The 26,805-nt window shown below is 34.8% G+C and overlaps 1 protein-coding gene across 2 annotated transcripts in view; it reads right to left on the bottom strand.

The window, feature by feature from the left end:
* Positions 1–24,589, bottom strand: part of LOC144442897 (E3 ubiquitin-protein ligase NEDD4-like) — a 32,756-nt gene extending 8,167 nt beyond the window's left edge. The window contains exons 1-17 of one of the 2 annotated variants that reach the window (XM_078132270.1): positions 24,498–24,589; positions 24,317–24,402; positions 11,906–11,990; positions 11,672–11,710; positions 11,269–11,322; positions 10,519–10,569; positions 9,573–9,628; positions 8,276–8,378; positions 6,971–7,143; positions 6,330–6,459; positions 5,097–5,126; positions 3,178–3,348; positions 2,769–2,861; positions 2,244–2,298; positions 1,645–1,703; positions 483–548; positions 61–221 (exon numbers count right to left, since the gene is read on the bottom strand). In XM_078132270.1, coding sequence (XP_077988396.1) covers positions 61–221; positions 483–548; positions 1,645–1,703; positions 2,244–2,298; positions 2,769–2,861; positions 3,178–3,348; positions 5,097–5,126; positions 6,330–6,459; positions 6,971–7,143; positions 8,276–8,378; positions 9,573–9,628; positions 10,519–10,569; positions 11,269–11,322; positions 11,672–11,710; positions 11,906–11,990; positions 24,317–24,402; positions 24,498–24,530 — 1,445 coding nt within the window. In that variant the 5' untranslated portion in view covers positions 24,531–24,589. The remainder of the gene's footprint in view (positions 1–60; positions 222–482; positions 549–1,644; positions 1,704–2,243; positions 2,299–2,768; positions 2,862–3,177; positions 3,349–5,096; positions 5,127–6,329; positions 6,460–6,970; positions 7,144–8,275; positions 8,379–9,572; positions 9,629–10,518; positions 10,570–11,268; positions 11,323–11,671; positions 11,711–11,905; positions 11,991–24,316; positions 24,403–24,497) is intronic. The other variant, XM_078132271.1, reaches the window with a different exon arrangement.
* Between the last annotated feature and the right edge of the window lie 2,216 nt (positions 24,590–26,805).

The following is a 26,805-nucleotide window of genomic DNA, read 5'->3' as shown; positions in this document are numbered from 1 at the left end:
CTGTCTGACATTACCTTGATACTCAACTATAATCAAGGTCTATTTGACCTTTGACCTTACCTTGCTACACCACCATAATCAAGGCCTGTTTCTCCCTGGAATTCTATCCATAGTCTTGACTTTAACAGTTCAGGATTCTTGATACCTACAATGCCTCTATATGCTCCTTCTAACAGGTTATTTCTAGATACTTTCAATTCAAAACGATTAGGAACACCAGTCTGAAAAACAGATAAACAAACCCAAATCAAACTGTGTGTTTTGTTGTTTTATTCTGCAGGAAAAATTTGATTACATGTCGATCACTTGAAACTGTTTTTTGTGCATTCTGTAGAAAAACATGCTCAATTTTAAAAGGTAAAACTGGGGGTGCATGTCTATATATCTGTCTGTATTTGTGTGTCTATATGTCTGTCTGATTTGAATATGTGGATGGGTGTATGACCAATGCTGAAAGAATACAATAACACAATGTCACTTACTGGTGGACGAAGTCTGGATCTGAAAAATTCATATTTTCGTTTGTAGTCCCTTGAATATGGTATCGCCTGGGTAAAATAATGTCAAACATATTGATCGATTAATCAACAAAGAGCATACATCACAAAACAGCCCAGTCTGTCCAACCTACACCATTTATTTACAAATGTCTACATTCTCCCATTAATACACTTCTGCCAGTGACGCCATTTTGAATAAATTATATACTGCCAAATATTCCATATGTGAGTTCACAGCCTCTCTACTCCAATAGTTACCAACTTGACATGTTTTGTGAAGTACAAAAATGTGGACCTCATTGCAAATGAAAGTCTGACCAATAACTATGATACCACATGACAGCCAAGTTGTACATGTTCAAACACAAAACACGAGATTCATTTTCTTTGTATACTATGTCAGGACAATGCACATTTAACTTGGTTACTGGTTCTGTGGTGTTTAAAATCGTGATTTTTATTTATTTTCCTAAGTTTTCATTTAAGCTTTTGCACTTCTGATCATATCATTCCCCAATATTTTACTTCAAGCAGCAGGAAATACAGCGACTCATGACATATGGGTTTCGTCACTTGTATGTCTGTTTTGTAGAAACGTGTCCTCTTTATGTTACTTGTATATTTCTTATCTGACTTAAAGTGGCCATATGAATGAGAATTTAGTATTTACTTTGGATTTTTATTTGATAAAACAGCTTCACTATGTTTTTCTACTTGAAAAAATAATGTGAAATAACATATACCAAGTCCATGTTCATAACTCAATAAACTGCAAAACATTAAACAATGTGTAAAATGTTTGTTATTGTACGTACAATAACAACTTTTTGCACTTTTTTCATCTTTTTTGCAATGTATTGAGTTATGAACATGGACTTGGTATATGTTATTTCACATTATTTAGAGAAGTAGAAGTAGTAGAAAAACATAGTGAAGCTGTTTTATCAAATAAAAATCCAAAATAAATACCAAATTCTCATCCATATGGCCACTTTAAGGGAAATTTGGGGAAATAATATACGAGTATGGTATTTCAGACTGCATAATTCTGGGTCAGGTCAAAGCAGCATGCCAGATGCATACTGAAATACAGTGTGTATAAGTCTGACTATATGAGAAGTACTTATATTATATGAATACTCACAGGTCCAGCTATCTTGGGATTCTGTAGTCTTGGGTCTTCCCATTGTGTTGTTCTATTATCTACAGGAAAATAAGGAGTAAATTAATATTATCTTTCTTTGACCCATTTTCACTATACTAGCACTTGTACAGTCCAATATCAAACCACCATGTAGTAGTAATTGTATTTGAAATTCTCTGGGTATTACTTTTCTGTTTATGGTTGGTGTACAAAGTCAATTAGGCAACACAATGTTAAATGTGAAACACCATATTTAAAACCCTTGTTACCCTTGGCCAGAATGGTCCTCTTTCATGGCTCTTCTCTGTGTGTGTGTGTGTGTGTGTGTGTGTGTGTGTGTGTGCGTGTGTGTGCGTGCGTGTGCATGTGTGTGTGTGTGTGTGTGTGTGTGTGTGTGTGTGTGTGTGTGTGTGTGTGTGTGTGTGTGTGTGTGTGTGTGTGTGTGTGCAAAATATGCAAGGCTGATTACTATAAGTATAACATGTGGTGGATGTTACTTTTAGTGTCTAGTTGTGAGATTTTTTAGAGTACAAAATTTTACGTCACATTATCAAACTTGTATCTGTGAAGTGAAATACAAGCATAGTGGAATAACTTACTGTGATTAATATAAAATATCCTTCCATCGCTATGAACTCTTTCTTCCCATCCAGGCTACAATCAAACAAATATGGTCTATTTACTAAAAATTAACAACCTTATAAGGACACATCACATGACAAAGTAATGTGTATGTTTGCAGACAATATTTGGATTATCAAAGTCACTGTCATCAAGTAGAAATTGACAAGTATACAATGTAGGTTTAAATTTAATGTTTTCAACCTGTACAGTTTTCAACGACAATTCACTTGATACAGGTGGCATATCGGTTGACAAGGACATAGCTATCTGTGTATATGACTGGATTGAATACAAGCATTTCTTTAAATTTCCATTCTTCTAGTTTAATAACAGACTTTGTCAAACTGTCTGTTTACTGGTGTTGACGCTAGAAAAGTTTCATTATGGCTGTCAATCAGATCTGATGAAACATTACTGTAATTTCTAAAACATTACACTACACAGTACAGTTTTTGCCAACCTGACAAATATTTCCAGTGTATCAATGTTGTAATACTTACTGGTAGAGGTCCTAGTTCTGGATTAGATCTAGGTCTGTACATGGCTTGGCTCCTTAGGTTAGGAATAGCTCTATTAGATAGTCTTGGATCAGTCTGTGAAAACCATAAATATATATATCAATATGTGACTAGCTATTACATCATTTCTTACAATTCATGAGTAAACATAAGTCATTATCATGAACTTCTTGAACTTTTTTTATTTTTATTTAATTTTTAATTTTAACTTCTTGAACTGTGTAATTCAAAAAAAGAATGTCTGCTGATACGTACGGTTGATACAATGTTTATTATTGGTCTGGCAGTGGTGATGGCGATGACAACATTTATCACGGCATCCTTAAAAATTCAGACTTTGAATTACATATGAAACTGTGACTAAACGTTTACTGTTATGATCAATTCTTACCCAGCTTGTTTGCCTTGTGTTATGATCAATAAAGAACCACCTTCCATTTGGTGCTTTCTGTGCTTCCCAACCTTCTGGTAATGGACCAAGATTTGAGTTAGGTAATGCTTCCCCAGATTGTGTCCTGACTGGTTGTTGATTTTCTTCCACTGTGTTCATTCTTTGTGTAACCTTTGAATTCAAAAGATATATATTTGGAGTGTAATATTCACAATGTGATCAAAATCAGACATTAAACAAGGTTTTATTTGTTGGACTATTTTTTTTTTAAATTGAAATTTCAAATTTTCAATGTAGCCTTCCTTTGCTCGTTACATCAATAAAATCGAAATTCACTTTTAAATCAAATGTCAAATTTTAAATCTGAGAATCACACTGAATCTTGCTATGGGACCGGGTCCTAGTCACACAGCACAGTAGATATACAAACACTTTGAATCTTACTGTAATATGACAACCACCTCTCACCAATGTCAAAGAAAAGAGATGAAGAACAAGATAAACTGACATGCATATTATTCTACTTTTAAAATAAATGTTCTGTAAATATTTATAAGTGTAATGGTTAAAAGCATCAATATATAGCATCAAACTAAAAGAAAAATAATTAGAATTGCAGCCTACTTGATAAGTACAAGTTACTCATACAATATGTTTGCATTACAAAGTGTATGTTCCACTGCTCGATAGACAGTGTATACTGTGATAATTCCACTTCTTGGTAGATAGTGTAGTGATGTGATAACTTCACTGCTTGGTAGACAGTGTACATGTATTACTGTGATAATTTCACTGCTTGGTAGATAGTGTAGTGATGTGATAATTCCACTGCTTGGTAGACAGTGTATTACTGTGATAATTTCACTGCTTGGTAGACAGTGTATTACTGTGATAATTTCACTGCTTGATAGACAGTGTATTACTGTGATAATTTCACTGCTTGGTAGACAGTGTATTACTGTGATTATTCCACTGCTTGATAGACAGTGTATTACTGTGATAATTCCACTGCTTGATAGACAGTGTATTACTGTGATAATTTCACTGCTTGGTAGACAGTGTATTACTGTGATAATTTCACTGCTTGATAGACAGTGTATTACTGTGATTATTCCACTGCTTGATAGACAGTGTATTACTGTGATAATTTCACTGCTTGATAGACAGTGTATTACTGTGATAATTTCATTCCTTGGTAAACAGTGTATTACTGTGATTATTCCACTGCTTGATAGACAGTGTATTACTGTGATAATTCCACTGCTTGATAGACAGTGTATTACTGTGATAATTTCACTGCTTGGTAGACAGTGTATTACTGTGATAATTTCACTGCTTGATAGACAGTGTATTACTGTGATTATTCCACTGCTTGATAGACAGTGTATTACTGTGATAATTCCACTGCTTGATAGACAGTGTATTACTGTGATAATTTCACTGCTTGGTAGACAGTGTATTACTGTGATAATTTCACTGCTTGGTAGACAGTGTATTACTGTGATAATTCCACTGCTTGGTAGACAGTGTAGTGATGAGATAATTTCATTCCTTGGTAAACAGTGTATTACCGTTATAATTCCACTGCTTGGTAGACAGTGTATTACTGTGATAATTCCACTGCTTGGTAGACTGTATTACTGTGATAATTTCACTAGTACCAGGGGTAATCCTGATGAATGTGGGGTGTACAGTATTATATTTCAATGAGTATTTGAAAGTTAGGTCCTGTTCATGAAGTTATGATTGTGAAAGACAGAAAAAATGGCCACACAAGACCCAAGACAGAATAGATAGATGTATAGCAAGAACAAGTCCCATTTATGACCAGTAGTTATAATATTACAAACACAAGGAGAGAAATGGAAGGTTTAACACCACAAATAACACCTCTAGCTGTGAACTACACAGAAACTTACATTGGTTGGTTGCACAGTGACATGTTGGATCTACGGTGAGTAAACAACAACAAAAACAAACGATGCAGTGATGAATTTCACTAAACTACAGGTAATTCATCTATTTCACTGATCCAGACAATAACACATCATACAATTTCACTGATCCAGACAATAACACATCATACAACGTCACTGATCCACACAAATACATCATACAATTTCACTGATTCAGACAATAACACATCATACAACGTCACTGATCCAGATAATAACACATCATACAATTTCACTGATCCAGACAATAACACATCATACAACGTCACTGATCCACACAAATACATCATACAATTTCACTGATTCAGACAATAACACATCGTACAATGTCACTGATTCAGATAATAACACATCATACAATTTCACTGATTCAGACAATAACACATCATACAATTTCAATGATCCACACAATAACACATCATACAACGTCACTGATCCAGATAATAACACATCATATAATTTCACTGATCCAGACAATAACACATCATATATATCCGAAGTTTGAACATAAATGAAATATTTGCATACACTCAAACACATACAATGAAGTATGTTTTCAATGATGAGAATGTGAGAATGCTACTCACTGGGCACTAGGAAATCAACGATAAAATAAAATATAACAAACTCTTCATTACAAACTAAACACTGTTTTCAATCAACATACAGTGTTGATCTCTGAAATCATCATTTACACTTAATACATTATTTTTAACGTTTTTAGGTCTTTAAAAATTCATTTAGTTCCTTGACATCAATCTGCAATGACACTGCAAGAAATACCCAAAATAGTAGACAACTGAAAATTCTGAGATACACTTTGTAACAACAATATTTTGTTTACATGATATAAAAACACTATACAACAATAAAAACATGAAACCCATGTTTTACATGAAAATTCAAGGTAGGTAAATTGAAAAATTAAGTAACCCCCCCCCCCCCCCCCCAGTAATACAAAACAATGCACAATGCAGCCCTCCAGCAGCATACAAAATGCATATTTCTAAACTAAAATTTCTACCCATCCAACATTTCCCTGTACAGATGGGGTGCACTACAATGGGCTATTATCATGTGTCTTGTTTCACATTGTTATATCGGATGGTCTACAATATCATCTTTGAAACAGCAAAGATATAGATTTTCTTTTCATTAATTTGGAAGTGTCTGATTGTGAAAACAATGGAAACTTACTGGTGCTGGTTCTTCTTCAACTCCCGATTCATCTTCACTTATAAGTCGTCTCATACGATAATTATTAACTGCCTGTTGTTGTATATTTAACTCTTCACCACTAACACTAACATTAGCAGCACGAGCAGCACTAAAACAAAAGAATTTCTCCTTATTGTCGTTGAGGGCACTAACTCCTCTGAGTAAATGAATCTGAAGAGATGACTTGGTACAAATTTACTACAAATTACATATTAATTAATTTCCTATATCTTAAAATTAGACTCCAGACTTGTAGAGCTTGGGGTAGTGGTCATGTTAAAAATTGCAGATTTATCTCATAATATTTAATTATATGTCACAATTCAAAATAACATTGTAAACTGTCATATTAGTAATACCATGTTGTATATCCTTTACTAATACCATGTTGCCCCTGACAACCAATCAATGCGAGCTAGAGTATGAATGAATGCAGATGTATATATGAAAAAAAGAGACAGGCATGCAGCTGTGTACTGGATACCAAGTTATCACCACAAAAGAAGCCATGGTATTAGTAGGATATACAACTCTGTACACACACAAGCCCTTACTGTATATCCTTGACTAGTTCAAGGCGAACCAAACACTACCATTTCAATATAAACTGTGGAACCTACCCTGTTGGTCTCTCCCATTGTGTAGATCTTGATAAATGATTCACATAAAACACTCTACCATTGTTATCAACTCTTTCTTCCCAGCCTTGAGGAAGTGGTGGCAACGAGGAATTCTGTTGCTGTTGTTGTTGTTGTTGTTCATTTTCATCCATTTCAACTACCTCCCAACCAGGCTGTATGAGTCAGACAGGAAGAAACATCAGTTTTGCTAGCAAAGCTACATGCAATATGAAGACTATGAATATTAATTACATAATTTGCATAATTTAGCTAGCTTACCTGACTTCATAAGGGATATCATAAATATTAATAACATAATTTGCATAATGTTATTCACATACCTGATATGAGGGATGTTATGATTATGAATACTATAAGTCAAATAATTTTCAAGACAACACTTTTACTATCATTATAATCAAATGTGTTAATTTTCTTGATATGGAAAATGCAGAGCTTTCAGATCTAACAGTTTGGATTATTAGTTGATACATGTGGACAGACCACCAAACAGATCAATCAAGGCCTACAGATACAGAGATGCATAGCTAGATTGTTACAAAGTAGTCTGCAAACAGACAGAAAGACACATAGACACAGACAGACAGCAACAGAGAGAAAGAGACAGACAGACAGACAGACAGACAGACAGACTGTAATATTAGCAGACTGACTCTGGTACAATATGACAGACAAACATCCTTTTTTACACTGCCCTGACTGTTGCCCATCAACAACTGTGAAAGCCATTCAAGACTACATACCTACACAATGATGGTTAACACACATCATTGAACATTGTCTAACTATAAAACATAGCATCAACTGACAGAACAATAACATGAGTCATTACAAAACTATTCAAACCGTTCCACCATAATTACAAATCCATGCAAAATATTTAAGCCTTTCTCATATGATGTGTGTAGTTCCTTGTCTACATTAGTCTGGATTTGGATGGTTTACTAGTCACTTATTTGTTTTATGTATCACCATGTACATGTTGAAATATTTCTTTAATTAGGATGACTCATTGAAGTCATTCTAGGATTTGACATTCTGTGAACTTCCTTTGCTAGGTTTCAGGACCTTATTTGCCAATAATGTCATAAATACCCAAATTATGACATGACAGATGTGTACCCACAATGTTTGATAACAATAAGTAAACATTTCTTTGATATTTTAAAACATTGATCAGGAATTGGTATTTGACAGTTAATGAAGCAAATTGTAGTGTAACTGTAGAATGGGTTGTAGACAGTTATCTCTGATATTATCTGAAAAAATACATTGGTATCTTACCTCATCAACCTGTGCAGACGACGTTTCTGATTCATCTTCAGTATTCTCACTTCTGGTGTACCCTATCTGTAACCTCAGGTGACCTTTGACTCTTGACCTCGCACTATGGGAGAAATATACATCAAATGATGACAATAGCATAAAGTATGCCAATCATAACATGGTCACACTTGAAAACCTTGAACTTAATATAACTAATAGAATGTACAAAGGAAATGGCTAAATTGAGAAACATTGCTTGAATGTGGTCCCTGAGATCAACATGTGCTGGCATATACACATTTAGTAGGATAGTACTTTAGTATAAAATCACAACAAGTATGCAAAGTTTGAATGCTGGAAAGTATGCCCTCACAATCCAATGTCAAAATGAGTTTGCCATAAATATAACAAAATCACAGAAATTTGCTCAACAGAATAATAAACTGTTAATTTATTGTTTTCAACACATCACAGGATTGCACCCAATTCTCTTACAAAACCTTGGTAAAATAAAACCTGTCTTCCACAACCATACAAGTTATTAGAGAGGTTGATTGAAATTCTGCTCACTGCAGGGTTCATTTGCTGACATTTATTTCTGATTAGTGAAAAAGTCCTTATACAAGATGAAACACAGCTGTGCTTCAAGCAGCCAAGATGAATGAATGGGTACCTTATAGGGCAGATATTGTTATATGAAGGATCTCATCATCAAATTTGTTGTGGCGTGAATGCTTCCCAGGGAGTTAAAGTATCAAAGGTTGTGCCATAATAGGTCTGTACCTGGGGTTATGATTCTACGGCACTTTGAACACTATGTTAATTTTTGAAAGGCCATATTGACATACATAAACATGTGCATTATTGATAACTGTCATTTTAGTATCATCATTATTAATACTATTATTATTATTATCAGGAATATTCACTGCAGGATAAAATTCAAAGGAAAATACAAATAATATATCTATAATTATCCAATTAGTTTCGTCACAGTAGACTACTTGTCCCTTTGTTTGGGAACATTTTATGTGCTCATATTTTATCTGTGTATTGTAACTGAGTGTTTTAGAACAGTGTTGAGAGCCCAGATATCATCTGTTGTCTAAATTTGGAAATATGTTTACCGGGGTTGGACTCAATTAGTTGATAGTCAACTACCTCTAATCCACTTTTCCTAGTATCATGTAATCATTTATCATTAGCACAGTGTATCTTGTATATTTACATTTATGGGACTAAAAAATGGATATTGAATTATCCCTATTTCTATAACTCTTATCATATTCCTCTTTACCTTCTGTCATCTACTCACCTTCTTGGCCTGAGTATAAAATCTCTCAGAGGTAGTTCTCCATTTGGATTTGCTGTCTACAAATAAAGAATAAGTCATATTAAATACTGTATTGTAGTTTGTAGTTTTCTGTGTACAAATACCCCCTTGGTACAAATGTAGAGAGAGGAGTAACTTTACATAAAATTAATATCATATTTCTCTTCAGCTATATATTACACCGAGCAATACTCTATGTGTCTTTCACCTGATATGAAATCATTTATTTCAGACAACAATCACTTTTATTTGGTATTTTTTAAGACATATTAAGTCTACAGCCAACTCTGTACATGAACTTCTCTGATAATATCTATCAGTCTCTCACCTAAACTAACTACATTGGCAAAAAGGAGATGCAATTCTCGGTACCTGCAATAGCTTTTTATGTTATGCTAGTGCTAGAGGGTTAAAATAGAACAAGAAGGTCAACTTATTCTCATGCGTGCCTATAGTAATACATAAGAAGTGCATGGAATGGAAGTTACGGTGTTAACCAAGAAATCAAATGTTTGGTATTTTTATGATGCACCACCTAGGCAGTAATATCGTATTTCAGGTACCGAGAATTTGATTAAATTATTTCGTTTACTACGGGATTTAACATAATTGACCACAGATTATTATTCAGTACCACCAAACCAACACGACAAGAGGACACTCTAGTCAGACTGGATATGAGGCAATATTTCTTCTCACAGCACGTCATATCTCAATGGAACAATTTACCAGAACACATCATCCAAGCCCAAACTATTGTGGACATTAAAATTAGACTGGACCAGTATATGAACACTACAAGGGATTATATGAGACTTTGAGGCTTTCTTCCCTGTCTTAAAATGGTCACAATGGCAATCACGTTAAAATCTGTCATATTCCTAGTGACTAATATATTGACTTGTTCAGTCAACAACAGGGTACTTACTGGTAGTGCCTGTAATGGCATTTCTACTTGACCTAAGAAATCATCTCTAGTCTGGAATAGGAAAGGAAAACATGCTATTTAGTCACTCCACATAATTAACTTGTATATGTTAGAAAATGTATTTCAATATTTGGTATACATTGAGAAAGTACACATTTACACATAACATGTATGATGAGTCACAAATGTAGGAGTAAAAAATTATTGCCATTTTATAATATACATTATTTCCCCTGATGGTGCTCTGTTAACAAAGTGAAGGCTAGTCAGAAAGCTTTTACATTGGGCTTGTTCAGACCATGATCAAGTTATCATTCATACATATACCGGTATATATTTCATATAAATTTGATGTACATAAAACTGCTTAATATTTTTTACAGTAATTTTCAGGAATATTTGTTGATATTTGAAGTTGTTTTCAGGTTCTAGTGGCCGAGTGATGTTGTTTTTTATGAGTACTTAGATGTACATTTCAACAACAACAATGTGACTTCGTACAGAAATTTACATTTCATAGAAATTATCACCATTTCATCACTGATCATTTAATTCATTCCATGTCTGATCATTCTATATTTTTCATTCTCAGAGAAAATTGTGAGTAAAATTTAAAAATTTCATTTATTTCCTAGACTTTAAAAGTATAAACTCTTAGTATAGCGTGTATGATTATGATTTAATAATTGACAAAATACACTTTTTCTTCAATTTCTTTGTATGTTTTAGAATTCTTCAAAGTTGACTTACCAGCCTATTTTCATCAAATACTTCAAACAACAGTCTGTTATCTCTTGGATTTACCTGGAAAAACATAATGAAATTAATCAAAGTTAACCATTAGTTTTAGAATATTTCCATTTTCACCCATTTATACCGACTCTGTTTTCCGTCATTTTGAAAATGACTCACTTTGCATAGCGTTTTCATATTTCTGGCATTTGTGTATCCTTTTTTTGTCATCTCTGCATTTTCATTTGAAAACAGTATTGTGTTAAGTCATGAATTCATTAGCCCTTTTATGGTCAAGCGCTTCAATAAACTATCTATCGATAGATCCCACAGTATGTCCTTACAGTTATCACACTGATCTTTTAATTTCCAACAACCACCAACATTAAACTTTACACTCAAGGCAATTTAAAATACTTACCCTGAAGAGAAATTCTTCATCCCAGGTCGGATTAAGAGTCTACAGAAAACAAAAGTAATAAAATATTGACTATCAAATAATGATCAAATTATTTACTATCAAATAAGAGTGTCCATATTTAATTCTATGTTACTCATGACCCAACCAACCTTGAATTTCTTGCTGATGAAAAAACTGGTGCCTGTGACAGCAGGATTAGTAAATAAAATCAGTAACAAGTTAGATTGTTCATACCTTTTTGATGGTTTTAGTATTTACAGAGCAGATAAGTCCTTCATCTCGATCTCCTCGGAACAAGTGAATCTTCACGTAAGGATCACTACAAAAAAAATAAATGAATACAAATTCAAACATACACAATGTAAGAAATATTTACCCCCCAAAAAATCACAAGTACTTACAGTGAGCACATTGACAGGTGGTTGGCTGTATTACAATCTAGACGGGTGTCCTGTTGATGATATCTGAGAAAGCCGATATCAGACATAAATTGCATCTACATAATATGTACACAGCAGGTACTGAGATTATTTGTAGTACACAACTATAAGACCTCTGACTTGGACAGTATAAACTGTAACACCATGAAATCAAAATTATACCCAGAAATGGTCAACATAAGGGATAGCAAAGTGAGCTACAATCAATAAGTTGGAATGCTGTTAGACTGTGTTAGACTGTATTCTTGCTGGTAGTAATTCCTTCTATCAACATAGGCATACACATTTGTAAATCAAACTCCTATACTTGCATATATTTAAGCAATAACCCCCGCCGAAGGCGGGCATACACGAGATTTTGGTACAATTCGTGACATATAGCACGAGCCGAATGGCAAGTGCTATATGGAGCGAATTGTACCAAATTCGAGTGTATACCCCCCTTCGCAGGGGTTATTGCTATTATATCATATCAAAATATGTGTCTATGCCTGAAAAGGTGAATTCGCACGTACAGTAATAGATCGTCGGGAACGAGCATATTTTGATGAGCGGATACGTTCAGGTCGCCCACACACACACACTGCATGAACACAAAACATGGACTCCAGCCGTTCTACACGGTCCCCTGGCTAGCTGGGTTTGATATATTATATATTGTTTATTCATTTATTTGTTTTAAACCCCATATTTTCCTAATAGTCAAACCCCCCCTTTGGTTTCCACATTCAGCTTGTATGTACTATTCATATGTTAGTTTAGGGGCCCATTTTACCACTGCCAGCTATGGTAAAATGGGATTTTACCACAGTTATTATCCAATCAGAATGGCACATAGTAGCATGATATAATATAAAATCAATTGAATGTTACAAGAACTTGATAATCTACACAAATTAGAGAGGCATTGTTGTATTGAATTCCATTATTATTCCATGACAAGCATTGTTGTATGTCATTTGTTGTCTTATCCAAGTCAGACCACAGGTTATCCCATAGTCACCCAGGTCTGGTGTCATATACCACTTGCAGGTCAGTGCGAGTAATCATCCCCAACTGAGTTACTGTCCCTGACTATTCAAGTCATTCATCCAGGAGTTACCTGAAATTCCTACTTGTCTTGTGAGTGATACAGCCTACCCATAGAGTCTGTAGAACACTCCCCCTATTTTTCTGTGACAGGCCCCTCGTGACCCAAACCAAGGACCTTGGTTTGGGTTGGTTACAGAAAAATCCCCAGTCTGCAGTGGGTTTCAAACCCATGACCTCTCAACTGCTACTGAAATTTAACCACTACATACAGGGAGTTGGTTACTGGTCATAAGGTTAATGATAATGACAACAGTATTGGAAGAATGGAGGTATCTGTACTATAAAGGCATAATGCAATGGAATTGGAAACAGTTGATAACATTTTGGTTCCCAGTAGGACAGTGCTATACTTGTTCTAGACAACCACAATGACATACAAATTATGCACAATAGATCATACATGTACCAATCTAATTAAAATCTGATGTAGATGTCAGCTATCGTTCATTGTTATATTACCACATGGTATTTTTGCTTGAGTTGACCTTCATGACACATGTTTACGTTTTTGACTTGATAACCGCCTAAACAGTCAAAAATGTAAACATGTATCACGAAGGTCAATTCAAGTAAAAATACCAAGGTCAATTCAAGTAAAAATACCAAGGTAAAATAATAATGAGCAATTAGCTGACATCTACATCGGATTTTAATCAGATTGGTACATGTACAAAAATGTAATGATAATTTAAAGATATGTTTGATGAATTGTAAACTGTGAAGTACATGTAGACATGCAGTTTTATATCACTGTAATAAAACTATCTATCCACTTGGTAATTCTACTGTACATGTATAAGAAATACTATCTATACTATAGTTATTCATCTCTTGTGCAAATTTAAAACTGCCAATTCAATGATTTTTCCTTTCAGCACATAATCAAACCAAAATTATTGATTTGACACTAATGTGCTGACCTTGTTCTCTGTTGGATTACTTGACAGTGCATTCAGTCATTTTTTTAATAGTAGTTAATTCACATGAGACATGTACATTATTCACGTCTTTATGCACAGTTATTACTATTCAATTATAAATATTCCACAACTACCAGTCCATAGACCTGTCCTCCAAGTCACTGAAAGCATTATTTTTCAATCCCAAGTCATCATATTATATCATATGAAGTGGTACATGTATCATATTAACCCTTTTTATGTAAAGCTTGACATTAGATTAGATTAGATTAGATTAGATTAGATTAGATCACTTTATTGACCAATCAGACTATAAAATTGAAAAGGAATATGTCTTGGTGTTTCTAAAACGATCAACAGCACATGACAAATACAGCATGATACACATATATACAGTACATACAGTACAATAATATAATATGATAAAATACTGTACAATAAGGTAGAAATATATAATAATCAAAACTCTTATGATTTGAACCATTCTGATAGGATAGTAAAATGACATCTTTAGGGTGTAATAGAGTTACAGAAGCCAAGTCATTATGTAAAGTCTGACACCCTATATTTAGGGTGTAGTAGATTTACATGTGGTAAAATGAAATAATAACAAAGTAAATCATTTATGGTATATGAAATATGAAAGTGGTAACATCAAATAATAACCAAGAGGACGGAGAATTTCTGAAATTGTGATGGTCAAGTGAGAAGAGTTATGAAAGTAGCATATAAAGTTGATACAAGTCTGGCAACTTGTGTTACGTACAGTACACACAGTTTAAATTTCTGAACAGTAGCTTTTGTCATTTCAAGTATATCAACTTACATCCTGAGAAAAGTGCAATGGGTAAAACCCTGGCTTTTTCAAACACAATTAAGTCTTGAATTAGAACCACTTTTATGTTATGATGACACAAGCTGAGTTTAAAAGCAAGCAACATGTACTGTAAGGCTAACCTCCTGCAAGTATTTCCAAGGACATAAAGATTAAATGGTGTAAGTACACATAAGAACACAGATAAATGCAATTCTGGGCATAAAGTGAGTTTATGATGGGAGTGATTGACAATGTCCTTGTAGCTGTATATATCATGCTGTTTGAAATGTTAGTACACACATGTAAAGTGGGTTATGCCTTCATGGCAGAAGACAGATTGATAGATAGATAAATACCTGGGTATTCATACATGTATTAACAGACATTTGACTAGAATCATCTTTTATAAAAGCTAGGTCTAATTATCTGTATCAAATGTCCATACTCTAAACTACTCTGAAGACAATAAATACTGCCAATGACAATGTGTACAACTGAAATTAAATGTCTGACATACACATGCAGGAAGAGAACACACTTCGAACATGAAAACACCCCTACAGGATATTGGAACATCTCGTTATGAACTTTGGTCAACTATTTTGACAGAAAATCCCTCTTGTGATCAGATCGCTTTCATTTGAACAATTTTTCATCTACACACGGGTGTCACATCATATTTAGCAAAATAACAACTCTGACTTCACATACTAGTATAGCAAAATAGAAACTCTGACTTAACATTATCCATAGCAAAATAACAACTCTGACTTCACGATGAGTGAATCTCTTTGACACATCAGGCATAATAAAATGAAGCTACATGTACACTGTCCGTAAATCATAAACATTCCTCATATTGTGTGGCTGACAATTATTTCTAAAAAGTAGCCACATCACAAATTATCTCAACATGAATGAGATAAACAGCAAGGCAAAGAGAATAATCACTGATGTGTGCTATCAATTTCACTGCTGTTAGTCAGCACGATAGATCATCAGTATCATAGTGCAGAGTGTTTCAATCCCTGAACTTACATGACCTCTGAATATCTAAATCTACCATTATGTCTGCCAGTATCCTTGATTAAGGTCATGACCTTTATGCAAATTAGTTTTAAGGCCCCAGTCAGTTTTTGCACTGTGAGAAGACATAACATCGAGCAGCAAATATACAGTAAATGAACATTTTATAGGAATGGGAAATTTGCAATTAATGAAAAATCTTGTATGATTTCTTTTCAATGATACTGTCTGTATTTTGAGATTGATGACAGTCAGACTACACCTCTCTGTTTTCCTACAAGTACAAGGACATTGCACAGACAACAAATGGCAGTTTTTAAACAATGATTCAGATTATATTACTATTTTCTGGTATATACATGTAATATACATGTATTACCAAACACATGTACACTTTACCATTCAATGATGACAAAGCCCCCCCCCCCCAACCTCACACACACACACATACATTATGATACATGTACATTTGTACATGCAGTTCAGTTCAGTTCAGTTCAGTTCCCCCCACCACACACACACATACATACACACTCACATATACACACACACATACACACACACACACACATGCATACACACACACATACATACATACATACATACATACATACATACATACATACATACATACATACATACATACATACACACATACATACACACATATATACATACATACATACATACATACATACATACATACATACATACATACACACACACACACACATACACACACATACACACACATACATACATACATACATACATACATACATACATACATACATACATACATACATACATACATACATACATACATACATACATACATACATACATACATACATACATACATACATACATAAATTATGATACATATACATGCAGTTCAGGTCAGTTCAGTTGATTAAGGGACAAAATATCAATAATCTGCAAATAATGAAGTCCCTCACATCCCGTTTGCCGTGCAAAAGTGCAGATCAATGTTATTCTTAAATGTACGTACACACACCTGCATACATGCTTACACATGTGCATGCACCAACATACATTATGTAGAGTAATACAAATTATACATGTACATGACTGATTGCACTTCACTGAGAGTATTCCTCCTTTCTACCATGTGGGTATTTGTTTGAACACAATAAACTACAACTTAAGTTAGAAAAAACAAGAATAATTCAGAATCCATGAACCTGAATTTCTTTAAGATACCAAAATTTGATTCTCTCCATAAGTTAACTATCAACAATTCACCAGTTCCATAACTTATTAATTACAATTCATAAAACTGGTGCTGGTAAAGTAATATGGAACTTGCAAACCCGCCATGTTGAATGTTGCATCATGGGAAATGTGATAATAAATACTAATCAATTAGTATTGTCAGTTGTGTTGATACATTGTTTGCAACCACAAATAATCAATTCATAGTTACCCTGACCATTGTGGGAGGCTTATTTTATCAGTAGCTCCAGATTAGGTATTACAATAACCACAGATAATCCCATAGTCCTTTGCATCTGAGCATGCTCAGTCTGGATTGCAAGTTCCCTATTCTGAATCATTTACCAGAAATCTGGCATGGCTATTTCAAGCATTTGCATATGTATTATATTCTTTCCCTTATAGGAACATTAACAACAACATATGCATAAATCACCTCATGTATTTACAACTTACAATGTAGTTATGCCGATGAAAGTAAGTTTTACACAAGATTGTAAGTTGCAAAAGTACATGTTTGTAGCAGTACACACTACTTTACAACTTCTAGTTGAGTTTTCCTGTATTATTCTGACATGTCATGTGAATAGAACGGAAACTATCCGGATAGAATAAAAGCCAAACAGGAAACATAAAACAACCAAGTATGGGTATATATAATTTCAATACATACAAGAACCCATTTTAACTATCACTACCAGTATGTACAAAGGGCTATGGGCAGTACTAATAACAATTTAAGCACTTTTACATATGCCTCACATCCAAAGTATTATATACAAAATATTATTATACGTGTAAGGAAAATTCATCATATACAAAATCCATTCCTATTACCTCAGTTGTCAAGCTTAAAAATGATACACATATAACAGTAATACTAATAGTTGGACACAAAAAAACATGAGAGATGCCCCTCTAGGGCTTACTCATACTTATATACATGTAGGTGTGTTATTATGAAGTGGAATTATCAAAATTAAGAATCAAATTTTGTATTTCGGATTACCTGTTTGAAGGTAAAATGACATTCCAAAAGTGACACAAAACTGTGTCAATTTTAGCCTGAGAAAATAATCTTAACTCTCCTTTCCCCAACTCTATTAATAACAGGAATAAAACTTACTGTACATTTGTACATAGGAATGTATTTATTAAACTACTTCTACGATCGGCTTTACTACATCTACAGACCAGTGTGTCCTCAAATGAAATACAAATTATGAGTGAAAATGATAAAAAGTGTGTTTTCTAGTGTCACTATTAAAAGGATGGGAGAACATGTATTAAGACGCCATGTTGTTACAACATTCTTGTACAAGATGGTTACCTACGTGACACATCAAGCAACTTGTTGCACAAGTCATTTTTTTCTGTCCCTGTTTTGTGAAAACATACATGAAACTCAGTCAATTCTTGAACAAACCTGAATTTGATTGGATAACCAATAACTTCTAAATGTCATGAATTGTACCTAGTCATTTTATTAAATAACAGGCCGTACATGTATGATGTATGACTGCCAGTATGGCATACACACTCAGGGTATTTGCACAAATGCTTGCAGATAAGTAGCCGTACTTTCATGAGTGAAGTGAGTAAAAGTGCAGCAGAAAATACGAGCAAGAGTGAGGTTCTGTTACTATTAGATAACAGCAAACAATAACTGTAAGTATAAATGATAACACCAAATATAAAAATTAATCATGATTTTGTAGACACTGTATACAGAATACTCATGTACATGTTTGGATACAGATAATGCAATAATGTGATTGTTTATAGTACAGCACTGCAGCAAAAGTACCAATACACATAATGTGTATGACTATCACGTATTAAATAATTTAGTATTTGTGAAGTGATGATGGCTAGTTATCATCTGCCTGCATATTAATTCTCAGACTGAGATCTGTTTGAAGCATAGTTAGTCAGGACTCAATTCTGACATTATTCCTATTCATGTACAGTCCTGCACAAAAACCTATATAACAAGTCCTTTCTTGGATGACCAAGGATCTTGAATTTAGAGCTTTTCATAATTTCACACCTCCCTCTGTATGCAAGCATACACAGATATATTGGATATGCAGTTGAGCATGTAAGTTGGTTAAGGAGGTCAATTTGAACCTGATATTTGAAATTATGAAAATTTCCAATTTGCGAATTTTGTTAAAATTTGGTCTTCAGAGTGGAGACTATTGTAATCAAAGAAATGTCAAAAAAAAATAAAGTCAATTGATTGCTAATATCTGACTGATGGGCCTTTCAATTCTTTAGTTTTTGGCATTTCTGGCAAGTCCTGATTCATGCCTAGCTGTTCACAGGATAGATTTGGTATTAAAATGTCAGAATTGAGTTCTGATTTACATGTACTCTGTCTGCAAGCAGGAATACATGCGTGTACAAATGTACATGTATGCCACAGATTTGACCAGTTGCACTTGTGATGTATAAAACAAGGCCATTCGTATAACCAGTGTTGTTGCTTGTTGCTCACTGTGTGACATGCCATGAGTTGATTGATGTGTTGCATGTGTAACTTGGCCTTTATACAGTCACATACCCAAAACATAAACTCTGATTTGCTCAGAATCAAGAGAAACTTAGCTGAAAACGAGTAACTACTGCAGAGAATTCTTGAATGACATACAGAAATACATGAAGTAACAGCTGAGTGTGCAATTAGCTGCAAATTGCAATATTAATGATATGATGACTTGTCATATTTTGAATATTTGATGTCAAAGCACACAACCCAATGCAGTGACCCATGATAAAGTTCATCATAGTAATTACCATCAAAATATGATGTCAGTGCTGCAGAATACATGTATGCCCTTTTTACAATCAAGGGCTGGCACTAGGACCATGTCAGTGTGTTAGAAATTTGAACGGTTCTAAATGCCTGCACCACCCCTATGTTAACACACTGCTTATCTAACACGGGGTTGGCATTATCACCTCACCACAATGTGCTAGCAACTGTAGCTTTATGCAATTACCAGGGTACAGAGTAGTCAGAAAGGAACACCAGGCTGACATTGGGGTAGTAAATAACAAATGAATTCTTGACCATCTTAAGTCCCTTAAATCAATGTCTGAAGTGACTTTCACAATGTATGTAAACTAACTTCTCAACACACAAATCATTATTAACATCACATTACTTGTAAATCATAATATTGTTAGTGCAATTTTGTGTCATTAATATCTACATAAAAATCAAACAACAATATTACAGGTCTGAAGATGCTGTGCAGCTAAGAACATTCCTGTTTTTTTATGCAGTTACATACTTGGAAATCAGTGTCTATCTTTGTGCACGTGTGTGTATGAGTGTGACTGTGTGTGTGTGTCTGTCTGTCCGTCTGTGTCTGTGTGTGTGTGTCTGTGTATGTATGTATGTGTGTGTGTGTTTGTGTGTGTGTTGTACTGTATTGTACATCTTTTGGTACATGGAGTTACTCAAAATCTTGGTAAGAACTTACAATTGTAAGCATTGATTATTAGAAGAGTCTGTATTGTAATGTCAGATATGGCCACATTGTGGCAAACAATGAAAGCATTTATTCTGGAACTAGGTCATGCATTGCAGCACGTCTCATGTGGCAAACATATCTTTTGTAAGACTAACAAGGTCACTGTAAGGTCACAGACTTGTCATAAATATACTATATCCACTACCAGTGCCTAAAATGCCTGAGATAAGGCAACATACACTTGTCTCAAGCCCTACATCTCTGTCAAAGACAATTGAATTATGCTGTACTACATGCACATGTATACTCATATACATGTGAAGCTGATAAGGGTAAGAATGTTCACACTGTAATTAGTTTAAGTACATGTATACATTAGTTCTGTATAGAAATACACAAATAAACTCTTAACCTTTTTGTGGGCATGAAAAAATGTATCATGGCAGAGAAGAGAAAACAGAACAACTTACTAAATTCATTGAATCAAATATATAATTCACATGTGAAATACCATAAAAATGCTATGGGAGGGACAGTCTTAACAGACTAATGTTTACACTATCAAACATCATATTGCTTGGTTGTTAGAACCCTGGGAAGAAAATATGGTAATTTTTAATGTATTTCCTCTTACTTGATCATCATGCAATCAGAAAGGCTATGTAATATTGCTGGTGAACCGAGATAGATTTAAACTACTTATTCAATATTGTCCTCAACAAAACACTGGTACTGTAGGTATCCTTGGTAAATTGACAGGATGGAGATAAACACATGTAATTTATCCTACTTGTCGGTACCAACAACACTGAATACAATGACATTTGATATCAAAGTCAAACCTGAAAACCATGCATGTTTTATGCCCTTGAGTATCTCATCTATTTAAGAAATAATACATTTCATTTTGATATACCAGACCAGAACTTGAAAAAGTAGTTCCACCAAAGATCACTCACAACATCATTACATGTATAATTTCATTTTAAAGACCCATGTCACATTTGGTCATGAAAAACCATTGTCTTGCAGAAGTACAGAAAGAGTTTGCTCTTAACCAGAAAATGGTCCTATTTGATCCATATGGATCCACTGATAGATGCTGTAATCCCAGTCCAAGGGATTCTAATATTGGGGGTTAAAAAGAAAGCCTATCACCAGAGAAGACTCTTGTAACACTGCCCTGCATGTTTCTTTGCAATTTGAAAATCTGCTATCCATGATACAGTAGTCTCAAATGGTCACTCATGAGAGATAGGTCATTACATGTAGTTGATGCAGTGATAACCCTTCTGATTTAGTGTGTACATCTTGTTTGTTTTTGATGAGGAAATGTCCAAAAATTCATGTTTGTTTTTGTTGAGGAAATGTCCAAAAATTGTCATATAATGATGACATCTTGTAAATGTATAACCTTCTACATGTTTATGATCACAAACAATTACCATATAATGACCTCAACTTAATATGACATAAATGAAGGCAACAGGTTGCTGTTGAAATGAGTGAGTCAATTCACACTTACAAAGTACTGTTAATTGCATGTAATTTACATGTAGAACAACGTCCATCACAAGTAGGCTTGTACAGATTGATGCACAATTTGGTCATATAGTATATATTCACTGCATTTTTCGGTTTCCAAGCTTTTATAATTGCAAAAAAATAATCCATTTCCTTCGTTGTGATTTGTCAATCTGCATGTGGTCACACGGTGTACATGTGGTCACATGGTATGTTGAATTTTTCCACTGTTCAATGTGTTCAATGCAAATGATGTTTACTGGTCATAATTTTTCGTGACGATACCTGAGCGGGTATCATCACGAACACTGATGACTGTTGATGTCGTGTGCGCATGTGTATATGTTTGCACAGCACACGAATATGGCATCACCTTCTGCTGGTGGAGTAGATGCTAGCATAGAACTTCATAGCTTTTACAATTTTCTGAAGACAAACTTGAGACCCTTGTGTCAGAAAGGATTTAGAATGAACAAAGTTGGTAATCATTAAAGGAGTAAACTTTTGCAGATTCCTGTGTTGTTTTTCAAATCACCTTCACAGTTGTCATATGGAAACCCTACTGTGTCATACATGCACATGTATACTATACTTTTTAGGCACAGCATACAATTACTGATGTGGTATGTTACAAAACACATGTTGACTGCTCATACTCGTTCAACATCATGTCAGTTTCCCTCAGGCATGTGAGTCACCCTTGTCTTGCCTTCTCTGCTACTGTACAAAATGCCAAATGTGGCTATAAACATATGTAGAGTGAATAGCAATAACAGTCTTTGTTGGAGTGAATGGTGTTGTACCTTAACTTCTGTGGGTGTCGAGTGGTGTGATTATCTTGGCAGAGGTATTTATTAAAAAAATGTGCTGCTGCAGGTTACCTCAATGAAAATGACTGCCCCAAACATATCGAATGCATAAAACTGTTGAAATATATAGCATTGTTGGATAATTCAACGATTTTTGACGAGCATGATGACCTGAGGTGGTGGTGTATGTATGTAGGGTCACTGATAAGGACAAAGGTCATTACATTGGTGCGCTGTGATGTGCACAAATGACCAACACGAATGCGACGTATCTGTTCTTCATAATGGAAATAAACTCTATTGATGTAAGGAGTTTACATGTAGTTTCTACAAAAATTGCATTTAGATGTTGCAAGTGCCTTGTACGGAATCGTGTCTTTGTACCATGTGGAGTTTGTAGCTGTACATACACTGGATAGGTGTACATCCATATTATGGTCTGGCATACATGGCTTGTTAGGCTATGGGAATCATCATACATGGAATTTTTGTGTGCTGTAATATCATTGTGAAGATAACTAGTGTATCTTTGTGCCAAAACATATGAAATTGAAGTTGCAAAATTCACACCTGTCAGTACCATGTCATGCTGGTGACAGGCACCTGTAAGGAGACTCTGCCTTATATGTTGAAGGTAAGAATGTAGAACAAAGCACAATATAGATAAACATTTGTACTCCAGGTGAGCCCAGGGTGAGAGGGTATAGGTGGAAGAATGAGGTTCAATTCCCTAGGATGTCATCAGAAATTTATAAGTGGATACTGTTCAATACGCATGCTAATTAATACTCATTAATATAATTACAAATTTACATGTTACGGTCATACATGAAGACAAATCAGCCTCGCATTGTTCAATAGATACAGGAGATGTACCGTGACCAGTCGAGAGCCTACCTTGAGCACGACGCCCTCAGTGAGATATCAGAATTGACAAACACAATATTACATTCCGTGTCTTTTAGTTTGAGAAATCGTGTACAGACTACGTGACAGTTTGTCATCAATCGACAATATTACGCAGTAGCCACAAACCTAATAGAACAGAACTAAACACTGCTTTAAACAAATATGATAGTCAGACGGTGTTGTAAATACAATGACCGTCTGCACAACACTTCTCCACGCCCATCATATATAATATAGCACACTGTGACATCGAAAACTTAACAAGTTCTACACATCTTGCAGGTCATTCGTCGAGGTGAATATGGGTTTTGTAAAGTCAGGCTATTTACAAAGGTCTATTGTTTATCAATGTATCACTTGCTGTACACATAAATTAATGTGTTTGCTTACCTTGCTCCGAATATGTCCTTCTTCGCTAAATGCAGGCCGGCCACCACTTTAACGCGGAGAATCCGCGTCGTTCCCGGGGCATCCCCCTGAAAAGAACACATATTTAGGGTTGTTTGGCAAAAGGATTCACGGCAGATGAGACAAATGTGCTAAAACGATGATAAAGAAACTAAAAACATACCTCGATCTGGCTTAACCCATGAATAGCGGCCATAAACTAACAATTTGTCGTACAAAAACACTACGGTGGAATGAAGTTTGCCCTTGTTGAAGCTATATGATCTGCGCATGTGCAAGGTCACGAGATTAAGATTTGCATAGGTTTACATAAATTGAGATGACACACACTTTCCCCTGTGCTGAAGTTTGACGTCATCAATTACATGTATTGTTACAATACAAATATATTAAAAGCAAAAAATAGATGAGTGACGAAATAAACCCACGCAAGTAGGACAGAGTTGGTATTTTTAGAAGCAATAGTTTATTTTTAGCTACATTATTGTCATCGCAACAACAGACTGTATCACAACTTTCAAAGTACATGTACATCATGTTACTGTGAGTCATAAGCTAATACAATAATTATTTCGCAATATCGTTTGCATCTTGGGCTAGCTGAACATGTTTGCCTACATTTATTTCGATTTCTAAAACTCGGACTTTAAAAGTGATACTTGTTCGTACAAAGGCGCTACTCAAAGTATACTTGCTCTCGGTCACGGCACGGCCGGTCGTTGTATCCGCCACTAACATCCGGTGTCAGTAAAGCGAATGACAAGTGGATTTACAGAAAACGAATGACAGCTAATACTATATGGAATAAGGGCATTTACTCTATGGAAAAGTAGAAAGATGTCATTTTAATTATGGAATGACAGTCTCGACCTTCGACTCACAGCCTCTACTATCTATAATATAAGTGGAATGGCACTCTATATACTCGACTAATAGAGTGGAATGACACCCTCTACCTTCGACTCTATAATATAGGTGGAATGACAGCCTCTACTCTATAATATAAGTGGAATGACACTCTCTACTCTATAATATAAGTTGAATGACACTCTCTACTCTATAATATAAGTGGAATGACAGCCTCTACTCTATAATATAAGTGGAATGACACTCTCTACTCTATAATATAAGTGGAATGGCAGCCTCTACTCTATAATATAAGTGGAATGACACGCTATACTCAACTAATAAAGTGGAATGACAGCCTCTACTCTATATATTAAGTGGAATGACACTCTCTACTCTATAATATAAGTGGAATGACACTCTCTACTCTATAATATAAGTGGAATGTCACGCTATACTCAACTAATAAAGTGGAATGACAGCCTCTACTCTATATATTAAGTGGAATGACACTCTCTACTCTATAATATAGGTGGAATGAAAGCCTCTACTATATAAGTGGAATGACACTCTATACTCTATAATATAAGTGGAATGACACTCTCTACTCTATAATATAAGTGGAATTGCACCCTCTACTCTATAATATAAGTGGAATGACACTTTCTATTCTATAATATAAGTGGAATGACACCCGATACTAATATATGTAGATGTTAATAGGGTGGAATAACAGAATTTACTCTTGGGAAATGGTGGCGTGGAAAGACGCACTTTACTAAAATCAGAAAGTGGAATGACACCTCTCGTGACTCTACTAAAGGAATGACAGCATTTGTGCAATGAAAAAGATACACTATGACTCCCTTTACTATGATTCCAAAGTGAAAAAGACAAATTCGGCCGTCTATTAAAAATAAATTGGGATGACACATTACCCCTACTCTAAAATGTAAGTGTAATGACATAATTATAATATTATATTATTATGGTGGCATTCCTTTTTGTAATATAGTAATTCCACTAATATCGCTTGTATATAGAGAATCTGGTATCATTGCACTTTTTAAATAACAATACAGGTGCCATTCCACTTTTTAGTGATCTTCAATCAATTCTACCCGGACGAGTTATCCCAGAGAGATCTAGCAATAGCTAATAAATCGACGAGAAATTGCAAACAAGGTTGTTAGGTTGTTGGCAGGGGTAATCTTGCCGAACACCTCTTGTTACGTCAAACCAATTTGTCGAGAAAGCTTTGTTGAGTACACAGCTATTAATAACCTTTTTGAACAATTTCTTCAGCTCAGTCCCAGAGTTGAAAAGCTCAAGAGCTTCAAATTTGTGGATCAGTGGATAATTCAATGAGTCGAATTCCTTGTCTTACTCCAAAAATAATAGAATTGAATTCCTTTTAAAAAAAGAAGAAAAAGTTACAATCAATCGTTTATATGCCGGGGTCCAGATCGGGTTCCTCTCCTTCCACCAGATATGGCCAGCTGCCAGACGAGGGTAAATGCACGGTGAAAAACACTAGTGAGTGTAAGATACCGCGTATCGTTGCGCCCTCACCGGCCACGTGGGAGGGGTTGACTCTGGGTTGACCGATGTGCGAGGGCGCCCGT

This window comes from Glandiceps talaboti, chromosome 12 (genome assembly GCF_964340395.1).
Source record: "Glandiceps talaboti chromosome 12, keGlaTala1.1, whole genome shotgun sequence".
NCBI classification, from domain to species: Eukaryota; Metazoa; Hemichordata; class Enteropneusta; family Spengelidae; genus Glandiceps; species Glandiceps talaboti.
This window is presented reverse-complemented; position numbering and strand designations above follow the sequence as displayed.